Source organism: Carcharhinus amblyrhynchos, chromosome 6 (genome assembly GCF_965287045.1).
Source record: "Carcharhinus amblyrhynchos chromosome 6, sCarAmb.v2.hapA, whole genome shotgun sequence".
Taxonomy (NCBI): Eukaryota; Metazoa; Chordata; class Chondrichthyes; order Carcharhiniformes; family Carcharhinidae; genus Carcharhinus; species Carcharhinus amblyrhynchos.
The window spans coordinates 46,239,007-46,250,757 of NC_137329.1; the positions used below are offsets into that span (position 1 = coordinate 46,239,007).

Sequence of the window (11,751 nt, forward strand, 5' to 3'; positions counted from 1 at the left end):
ATTGGAATAGGGACAGATGGAGGTTATATTTTACTCCCTTAGACAAATGTCAGGAAAATGATTGTTTCATTTTCCCTTCTGATGGTACTGACTCATGTATGTGCTCAGAAAGCATGTTGGGAGTCTATTGAAGTGCTTTACCAACGCAATCTTTCATTTTTTTTCTTGGAAGGGGAAGATCCATAATCAATGGCTGACCAGGCTTCCACACAAGCAGGTGTCTTGGACAGATTATTAAATATCTGGCTAATCTTTCTGTCAAGGGCACGGAAGGCAACAATAGGACCACCATGGCTGAGATCAGCTAATGAGTCTTGAATTCCTTTCAGATGTTGACTTATTCATGTATTTCCAATGTTTTCTGATTTGAATTGAAGACTTAGTTACTTTCCTATTCTACTTCAATTAGAAAAATGCAATTATGGATCTTCCCCCTCCAAGAAAAAAATGAAAGATTGCGTTGGTAAAGCACTTCATCAGGTCTCAAATTTTACATACAACAAATAACTTGCAAGTATTATTCACTCAAATGCAATATCTGCAATTTCTTCCTTTAAAGCTTGCATACCTGAATCCAAACATGAAAGCTGACACTCAAGACAAAGTAAATGCCAGCGACTACAATGGTTCCTGTAAACCTGTGAATTAGCAATTTGACTAAGCCAGCTTGAAAGATGAATGTGTTGAAAAACATTAGGAAGATGATGATGATATTGAAGAGGATTCCGATGTCTTGAATACTGAAGAAAAAGGAGAAAAAAACCATTTAGACTTTTTTAAAAAGTTCCAGACTAATTATAGCAATTCTACAATAACAATGTCAGTCAACATATAGTTTAAAAATGCATTTAAAAGTGGTCAATTACATAGACGTCATACAACTGGGGTTAACTCTGATGCCCTCTTTGACTTAATAAACAAATTATCTGGGTTCACACAAGGTGAATGGCCACCACTTGGATGAGGTACTGGAAGCCGATTATTCCCCTTAATAAAATAAATTATCTTTAAGAGAGAAATAAAGCAAGCCAACCACAAAAGTATTCCAAATTACCAAGATTTCGATATTTTTGAAAAAGAGATTTACAAGTAATGTTAATTTGAGTTTGTGAATAGTGTCACATCAACCTGTAAGTAGCTAAGAATCCCTACAGTGCAGAGTGGCCATCCAGCCCAAAGAATCTGCACTGACTCTCCAAACAAGCATCCCATTCAGGCCCTCCCCTCCACCCCATACATTTACCATAGCTAATCCACCTAACCTACACATTTTTGGACATAAAGGGCAACTTAGCATGGCCAATCCACCTAACCTTTGGAGAACAAACGGTTGAAAGGAGATTCAATAGAAAGTCTGGACAGGAAAGAAGGAAAAACTGTTCCCTCTGATTGAGAACAAGAGGCCACAGATTTATGGTTACCAGCAAAAGGAATAATGGCAACAGGCAGCAAGTACTCAGAATCTGGAACACACTGCCAGAGCATGTGACGGAGTTAGGTTCAGTTGTGACTTTCAAAATAGAATTGGATAATTATCTGAAAAAGAAATTGTAGAATTACAAGGAAAGGGGTGAAGTGACTTGCAGAAAGTCAGCACAGGTTGGGCTGAATGACCTTGTGTCATAACCGTTTCATGATGCTATACTGCAGTCAGAAGAATGTAACTAATCATGATTTGTACAGTCCAGCACTACAATCTTTATCCACAAAGCAAATGGAAAGTAAGTACATTTTTTAATTGAAGGAACCAAGATTCCCACTTCACCACACAACTGTTTGTCTCCACGTAGATAGTTTTAGTAAGGAGGAAATGTGGTTTAATCTTAGCTATTTCCCAACATTGTTGATGTATTTAGCTGTTACTTGTTGGCTATCAGAAGATTCCATTGCATCCTGGTAATTTTTAAATGTAGAAAAGCCTAGAAAGCCCATAAAAACAGGACAATATCAAACAAGATTACAGGTAATGGGTAGTATTATCACATGGGAAATCGCATAAAGTCTACATATTCTATATGCTTATTTACAATGTGTTTTATTGCAGACTTGGTACTACATCGACGGGCTGAGATCAAATCCACATTCTTTCTTATGTGGTTACAAATTCATTTGTGAGAAAAGTTGCTTCCACAGATATACAACTATATTTTTATTAGACAAAACTTGTATGTCATACAATTTGATTTCAAAACAGGTAAAAACCATTTAAAGATTGCTGAAAAGAATCAAATAAAGACTATAACAATTGCATTGGAATCTATCATCTCATTGAATTTTGTAAGCTTTGCTCAGCTGTGATGAGCAATTTTTGATTTTCCACACCACAGATTGATCATTCAATAGGTCTGCAAGGTGCATTTCAGTCCATGTGCTTACTTTGCAGCAGTTCCTCTGAGATGGCACAGTAGTTAGGACTGCTTCCTCCGCACCAGGACCTGGGTTCAATTCCAACCATGGGTGTCTGACAGTGTGGAGTTTGCACATTCTCCCACATTTGCATGAGTTTCCTCCGGTTTCCTATGATTAGCCATGGGAAACATGGGGTTATAGGGATAGGACAGGTAGAGGGCCAGGTAAGAGACACTGTCAGAGAATTGGTACAGACTTGATGGGGCAAATGCTCTCCTCTGCAGTGTAGGGATTCTATGATAATCAAAATAGAGGTTACAAACACTATGCTGGTGGATGAATCCAAGTTCCAAAGACTGGCTCATATTTAATGCTATTAAGAGATAGAAAATGCTTTTATTATTTTTGTACCTAAAATAGGAGTTAGCATTTCTGTAATATATTTACCTTCTCATGCCTACAGACACATACTTACATGAACATTATCAGCGGGATCACTGGCTCCGTGAATATAAGCTCAGAAAAAGAATTGGCCAACAGATCATAGATCATGAGAAGGAATTGTATTGCCAGCACAAGGCTGTAGTTTGACGTCTGGAGCATTCCCCAGCGAAGTCAGAGTTGATAACACAAAATCCGTGATACATTAATGTAAACACATTGTTCAATAACCTGAAATACAAAGATACACTTCAATCACAGAATTTTTAAAATGTGCACATAAAATCGTTTACTAATGAGATTATCTGGGGCGATATATCACACCTCTATCACAATATCCCAAATTCTAATAGAGATCAGCTAACTCAGTACATGCAGGAAATCTAGTTTGTATTTTTTAATGCCTTTCCCCAACAAACCATTAGCACAAATTGAAGGTCTGCATGACTGAATTCAAGATCTAACTGCAAAGATGTCCAATAAGGAAGTATGATCAAGTTAAACTCAAGAAGTCATCAACTTCGTTCACAATTTCAAATTTTCTATATTACTGATCAATTACCTATCTATAGTCTTTGCTCTTGAATCTCAACAAGGTATTACATATAAGGCATAGATAAAAAAAATAGCTGCTGTGTTTAGTTTTTTCAACAGCTGTATGCACAAGATACTGTGAAGGTTTTGGAGAAGGTACTAGAATGGCTCCAGGGATAAGGGATTACAGTAGTGCTTTGAAATAGAAGTCATTAGGATCTGAAACAGGCTGCCTGATATTGAATCTGTATCCATACAGTACCCCATTAACTTTCAAAAGGGAAACGGATAAATATTTGAGGAAAAAAATTGCAATATATATCATAAAAGTGTGGGACAAGGGAGTGGCATTAAATTGATTTCTTTCCAAAGGAGTTAACACAAATTAGAAGGGCAACAGAGCCGCCTTCTCTATTATAGCATTCTATGATTCTTTGAGTATGATATTGGCCAAATACTTTCACACTTCATTGAAGCAATATTGAGTGTATGCAAATATTGACAAAGGACTCAATGATAAAAACAGCCAGTATCATACATAGGATCATATGACATGTAATGAATTACCATATTTTCACATATACAAGGCAACCCACAAATAAAACTATTTACCACCCTATAACTTACAAAACAAACTAACTTCCATTTTAAAGAATTTCTAGTCGTATTTTTGCAGTACCATCGATAAAGTCCTCAATCTGTGACACAGTTCTTGAGGAAATCTTGCACGTATATAGTGCCGTTCACAAGCTCTAGATGCCAAGATATTTTGACATAGTTTAATGTAAGAAAATGTTTCACAATTGATTCACGATGTAGGTATATTTTTATACGCATACACACAACACCACCATTTTTATACAGGCTGGGGTCCCAGGGAAATCTCAGCTAAGGCAATGAACACTAACTACTTGCTGCTCCGAAGACAAACACAAGTCAGGGACCTGTTAGGGTGCAAATCAGAAACACCAGAAGTACATTATGAAGCCCAACTAAGCCCCAGTAGTTTTTCTATCCTAGCATTGTGAGCGTAAGGTGCTTCTCTTGAGGTGTGAATCATTCCAGATTCTATTGACACTAAAATTTTATCAAAATAAACCCTATTTAACAGTACAGTTTAACAATATTGAATGGATAAGCTTAAACTTTGACTAGTTGAAATACTTAATCATGACAAGATACTGTTTTTAACTACTAACCCATTTCTATTAGTTCCAATTCAAGCAATATTCCTCATACAGACTTAAACACCTCTTCAATCTCCTCCGTCAATTAACCTAATCAAAACCCCACTCCAAAACCTCAGATGAAAGGCCGAAAAAAAGCATCAAATCAAATTAAAACAAACATCCCTAGCTAAAATTGTTGGTCAGCATTCTTATCATGTGAACTGCCTGGTGCCCTAACAAATTGGCACCATGTAAAACAGAGCTGATTTTTAAACATACCCCTAACAAGAAACATGATATGAATATATTTCTTAAATGCACAGTATCATCATGGATCACATCCAGATTGAAAATCAGTGACCCTTAACTCCTGCTGCTGAGAAGCATGGATCGTGTGTGACAACTGTTATATTAATCTTCAAAATATTTTCACTCCAGATCTCTGGGCTCAACAATAGTCCCACATGTCTGTACTACAAAGATGCTACTGATAAGCTCTTCCTGACCCCACCTCAATAGAAATCATGTTACACAAGTGTGCTGAAACCAGAGAACAGCACATTGGTCTATATTTGGTTTGTTACATAAACTGAATCACAAAGGATTTATTTTAATCTGCATGCTTATCAGCTGCATTTTGTAGGAATGAAAATAAAATCGTAGCCATTTAATCCCTTGCATCATTATCTTTCAAAATAGAGCTAGTAAATTACTATCTTGCATACAGATTCTACATTTGGGCATTTCCTCCCTTCACCTGTCTCCTTAGCGCTTTTTCCTCCTTTCACTCGCTTCTTAAAACCTACCACTTTAAATCAACCCTTTGATCACCTCACGTGATCTCATAATCTCACATTTCTTAGGTGCCTACTTTTGTTCAATAAGGCTGTAAAACTTCCTAGAACGCTTGCACTGAGTTATCGAATCTCAGCCAAGCAGGCTTTCACAACCAAGCAGTTTGAAAATATTATTAGACATTGACACCTAATTACTCTTGCTAGAACTAAACGTGTCGACATCAGATCTTACAGCCTGCAATCAAATATCCTGATGTTTGTCAGTGGAAGCTCACACAAAGAATGGTAACTTGGACAAGGTTCTGGTGGGTAGCTGGATCTCATGGGATCCATGGAAAGTTTGGACCTTTGCCAGAGATTCCACTCACTATCCAGTCACCATCACAAACAAAATTCTGGAGAAACTCAGCAGGTCTGACAGCATCTGAGGAGAGAGGACAGAGCCAACATTTTGAGTCAGGATGACTTTCGTCAGAGCTGAAGGCAAAGAAAATCAGACAAGATTCATACTACGAGGGTGGGACGGAGGCTTTAAATGGACAAAGGGAATGTAAATCGTGATGATAAATGCTGACAAAAGATGCTGAAGTAATCATCAGGTGACTGGAATGTGTGAACGGCAAAAAAGTACAGATTGTAGGGGAATGTGGCAGTTGACCCTCTCCACCACCATTGGTACCACAAATTCAGGAGACAGAATACACAAAGCCAATTAACATGGTCCTCTGATAATGCAGACACCAATAGAAGACACAAGAAATAAGCCACTTGCTTTTGAATGCTACACTGTTCTCTGTACAGTGGTGTGCTGTCACTATATGAAACTACTTCCATACAACTCAAAAGGTAAGTCACAATCAATTAGTACTGTGAAACTCCTTTTGTGCAAAAAGAAATTAAGGATACAGCTAAACTAACTGGGGTACTGCCAGATTGTGACCAATTGCTGAACAGAGTCACTTCTGATTCTTTTGCCAATCTGTGTCCTAGTACTCAGTCCCTTCCACAATAGGAACAATTTATCATTATTTATTCTTTAAACCTCTCATAATTTTGATCCAATATCCACTTAATTTTCTTTTCTCCGAGGAGAACAGCCCTAACATTATGTATTCATTCATAGCATATGGGCATCACTGGCTAGGCCAGCATTTATTGCCCATCCCTATGAGGAGAAGGTGATGATGAACCACTGCCTTATATTGCTACACACCATTTAATATCGGTACATCCACAATGCCGTTAGGAAGGGAGTTCCAGGAATTGGCTCAATGACAGAAAAGGCATGGTGATATATTTCCAAGTAGGATGTTTGTGGCTTGGAAGGGAACTTCCAGGTTGTGCTCCCATGCATCTGCAGCCATTATCCTTCTAGATGGTAGTGGTCATGGATTTGGAAAATGCCAAGGAGCCTTGATGAGTTTCTGCAGTGCATCCTGTAATTGGTACACACTGCTGCCACTGCGGTCAGATTGAATGTTTGCGGATGATGTGCTATTCAAGTGACCTGCATTGTCCAGGATGGTGTCCAGCTCCTTTTTTGTTAACACTTGCACTCATCCAGGCAAGAATTCCATCACAAACCTAACTTATGCCTTGTAGATGGCAGACAGGCTTTGGGGAGTTAGGAGATAAGTTAATCACAACAAAATTCCTAGCCTCTGACTGTTCTATAGCCACAGTACTGATACAGTGAGTGCAATTCAATTCCGTTTCCGATCTGTGGTAACCTCAAGTTGTTGATAGTGGAGTTTCAGTGATGGTGAAGCCATTGAACATGAAGGACCAATGGTTAGATTCTCTACTGTTGCAAATGGTCATTGCCTGATACTTATGTGAATGTTACATGCCACTTGTCAGCCCGAGTTTGGATATTGTTGGTCTAGCTGCATTTGTGCATTGATTGCTTCAGTATCTGAATAATCGCGAATGGTCTTGGATGCTGTGCAATCATCAGCAAACATCCCCACTCCTGACCTCATATTGGAATGAAGATTCTTGATTAAGCAGCTGAAGATGGTTGGGCCTAGAGCACTACTCAGAAGAACAGTATCATCATACATCGCCTTCCCTAAAATTTGGTATGACCTCAGTCAAAATATATGTTCCTGGCAGCACAAAGATTGAGCTCACAAACTTGGCATTATTAGCACCATACACTAGCCATCCAGGTTAACCAGCTGGCTCATAATGCCTTCACATCTTCCCTAAATGTGGCACGCAGAACTTACGGCAATACTCCAGTTGAGTCAAAACCAATGTTTTACACAACTTTAAAATAATCTCGTTTTTATATTGCACTTCATCTGTTTGTCCAGGTATTTGCAGGGATTTATAGACAAGCATTCCAAGGTTCCTCTAACTTCTCAGTAACCAATCATTTTGTATATTCACTTGTCTTGCTAGCCTTCCCCAAATGCAATATCTCACACTTCTCCATGTTGGACTCCATTTGTCACTGTTGCACCCAATTGACCAGTCCATTGATATCTTTCTACAGTCTACCATTTTCTTTTTGGTCATAAACACAACCCAATGTTGTATAATTCCAACCTTCTTAAATCACAACCCTTATTTTAAGTCCCACTTGTGGATGTATACCATAAGTTACGGAGCTTTCATTGAGCCCTATGGGAGTCCACTGGAAACAGCCATTCTGTCACAAACAAACCAAAGGAGAACTACAATTTGCTTTCTGCCTCGAGCCAATTTTGGACCAAACTTACCACTTTGCCTTGGAGCCCATGGGCTTTTACATGTGATTACATATGCAGACTGATCAAAAGCCTTACTAAAATCCATACAGACTACAGCACATGTACTACATCAAATGCTCTTGCTCCATCAACGCTTTTTAAAAGATTTAATGTCAGATACCTCTCTTAACAAATTTTATATTTGATTAATCAGTGACTTTTTAAAATGAAGACTCATCTTGAGCTTCAGAATTTTTATCCCAATAATTTTCTCACCAGTGGTTAAGCTGATTGTAATTGAGTTTATCCTTTCTCCCTTGTTAACTGTCTTCCAATCTTCTGGAACCATAACTGTACAAGGGAATTGGAAAATGATAATTAGAGCCTCTGCTTCTCCCCCTAAAAGCCTAGAGCACAATATCATTTGGGCCCAGGACTTCTCCACTTTCAATGTTAAACCCTTTAGTGCTTCCTTTCTCAATTTGGCAGGAAAGAAAAGATGACACAATTACTCCATAGTTGTAAAATGGCTAAGTATGACCTTATAATCAAACCATAAGAGACTCTGGATAGGACAAATACAAGACATAATTGTATGTCTTGTACAAGACATGTACAATGTGTGGGTACATGTATGGGTTAGCCCATAATTTAAATCAACAAATACAGAACTAAACCATATAAACAAAGGGGAATTTATGAATTATAAACCTATGGAAAGATAGTGTTGTAGTGGGAACATCACTAGGCTGATAACTAAGGGATCCAAGCTAATGCTCTGGGAACATCATTTCAAATCCCACCATAATAATTAGTGGAATTTTAACTCAATTTATTGAAAATAAATCTGGAATTGAAAGCAAATCTCAGTAATGGTTACTATAAAACCATCATCAATTGTAGTAATAACCCATCTGGTTCACACATCTGGCTCCAAACCCACAGCAATGTAGTTAATTCTTAACTGTTCTCAAGGGCAATTAGGGGCAGCCAACAAATGTTAGCCTTGACCACTTTAAATGATATAGAAAAATTAAAATACCACTCATCCATTTCATACTCCAACCGACAGCAAGTGAGTTGAAAAGGCAAATACGAGGTTGGAGTCATGCTTGCAGACTAAGCAGTAAATTTATGAACTATAAAGCGTTTATGAGGGATTAGAAATTTTAAAAGTTAACTTTTTGACACTAGGGGAGTTAAAGGACACAGTTATGAACCAGACGTATACTATTAGGACAAGTGTCAGGAAAATCTTGAAAGACTGATCAAAAACCTGAATCATTTAAATTGGATCCTATATGGAGATCTCTGAACGGATCAATTAAGGTGAGTTGAATGGCGTTCCTTATCTGGGAATATAAATTTAACAGTAAATTGTTCGCCACTGAACAAGAGGCCGGTCCCTTCCTCACCTTTAAAATTAACACATCGGCCGGCCCCTTTCTCATTCATTCCCAGGTTACACCTCCAATCCTCATCATCCGAATTATAATCTAAACCCTTCAGACAAATATTATATTGGACGCGAGTTAAACTCTGTTTCACTCCACAAATCTGCTGATTTTTTTCCCAGCATTTTCTACATTTCCAATATTTCGCTTTTATAATCAAACGTTTACCCACTCAGGTTAAAGCAATTGCAACATGCCTCACACCCACGAAACAAGTCGGGATTTATAACTAATTTAGAAAGAGAAGTAATTGCTTACCGAGTAAAGGCCGTTCACTCCATTCCAGACCCCGATCCCGGTACGGCCCGGACTATTCCCGAGGCCTCAGGAGCTTTCATGGAAACCGGGACGCGAAGAGCATTGAGCATGCGCATACCTTCCACAGCGACACCTAACGGTCTGGAGGAGCAGTGGCGGCTGCTCTTTGTTCCCTCTAGCACAGCGACGCTTACCGGACTGGAGGAGCAGCGGCGGCCACACCGCGTCCCCGCTGAAACAGCGACATCTGTCGGACTGAAGGAACAGTGGTGACCACAGCCGGGCCTAATTCCGGCTCAAGTAGCGACACCTGCTGGTCCTGGTCCTCGCTGAAATAAGTGGAGCAGGTTTACCTAAATATTGAGGTCACCCCAAAACCAGAATAAAATCTTCAGCAAAACCTTAGGAACAGGGGCCACCTTTGAGACGCACGAACTATAAAAAATCTTCAATTTCTCTCTCTCGCCCCGCCCTTCTTTACCGAATCCATAGATTCACATTTTATGTCATTGGTTAAATAAGAAAAGCATAACGTGGTCCAGAGATTTTGAACATTTGTGAAGTCGAATTTCTTCTGCACAACGGAATTCTGTGACAACTGGGAAAAGGCCTAGCACTGCAACGAGTTCCAACCTCATTAGAGAAAATTGAATGATATGCAAAGCCGTGAAATTATTCTTTCTCATGCTCTTCAATAGGATTGTGGCCCAGCTGGGATGAAGGGTCATCCAGACTGGAAATGTTGGCTCTGTCCTCCCTCCACAGATGTCAGACCTGTTGAGATTTTCCAGCATTTTCTGTTGTTGGATCATGGTTAATCTAAATGTGACTGCCTGGCTACCTCCGATAACCTTTCACCTCCTGATATATCAAGAATCTATCTATCTTAAAAATATTCAAAGACTCTGCTTCCACTGGTTTTTGAGGAAAGGAGATCCAATGATTACCCTCTGCAATAAAAAAAATCGTCAATCCCTGCAGTGCAGAAGGAGGCCATTCGGCACTTCAAATATGTTCTGCCTCTGAAAAAGTATCTCACCCAGGCCCACATGCCCTGCACATTTACTATGGCTAATCCATCTAATGTTTATGTCTTTTGGACATAAGGGGCAATTTAGCATAGCCAATCCACTTAACCTGCACATCTTTGGACTGTAGTAGGAAGTCCACGTAGAATGTGCAAACTCCACACAGTCACCCGAGGCCAGAATCAAACCTGGGTTCCTGACGCTGAAGCAGTGTGCTAATCATAGTGCCTTACTGTCTTAATCAAGCTCAGTGGCCTCTTTTAAACAGTGACTTCTATCTAGTTCTTGATTCTCATACAAGAGCAAATGTAATTTGTATATCTACTCCATCAAGACCCACTGAGATCTTATACATTTCAATAAAATCACTTTAGCAAATGCCTTCTGGAAATTGATGTACACTATATCCACAGCACGTGATGCCTTCAAAGAATTCCAATAAAATGGTTAAACATGATCTCCCTTTCACAAAAAGGTTGTTGTCTTGTGGATCCAGAACTGGCTTGCCCGCAGAAGGCAGAGTGTGGTTGTAGATGGGTCTTTTTCTGCATGGAGGTTGGTCACCAGTGGAATGCCCCAGGGATGTGTTCTGGGACCCTTGCTGTTTGTAATTTTCATAAATGACCTGAATGAGGAAGTGGAGGGATGGGTTGGTAAGTTTGCTGATGACATAAAGGTTGGGGGTGTTGTGGATAGTTTGGAGGGATGTCAGAGATTGCAGCGTGATACAGATAGGATTCAAGGCTTGGCGGAGAAGTGGCAGATGGACTTCAACCCTGATAAATGTGTAGTGGTCCATTTTGGCAGGTCAAATGGGATGAAGGAGTATAATATCAAGGGTAAGACTCTTAGCAGTGTAGAGGATCAGAAGGACCTTGGGGTCCAGGTCCATAGGACTCTTAAATCGGCCTCACAGGTAGAGGATGTGGTTAAGAAGGCATATGGTGTACTGGCCTTCATCAATTGAGGGATTGAGTTCAGGGGTCAGGAGATAATGTTGCAGTTTTAAAAGACCCTAGTCAGAC

The 11,751-nt window shown here is 39.4% G+C and overlaps 1 protein-coding gene across 2 annotated transcripts in view; it reads right to left on the minus strand.

Annotated features, from left to right (window-relative positions):
* tmem138 (transmembrane protein 138) overlaps positions 1-9,806 on the minus strand; it is a 21,161-nt gene extending 11,355 nt beyond the window's left edge. The window contains exons 1-4 of one of the 2 annotated variants that reach the window (XM_080190375.1): positions 9,699-9,804; positions 8,263-8,337; positions 2,825-3,021; positions 569-740 (exon numbers count right to left, since the gene is read on the minus strand). In XM_080190375.1, coding sequence (XP_080046501.1) covers positions 569-740; positions 2,825-2,952 — 300 coding nt within the window. In that variant the 5' untranslated portion in view covers positions 2,953-3,021; positions 8,263-8,337; positions 9,699-9,804. Of the gene's footprint in view, positions 1-568; positions 741-2,824; positions 3,022-8,262; positions 8,338-9,698 lie in introns of both variants that reach the window. The other variant, XM_080190374.1, reaches the window with a different exon arrangement.
* Between the last annotated feature and the right edge of the window lie 1,945 nt (positions 9,807-11,751).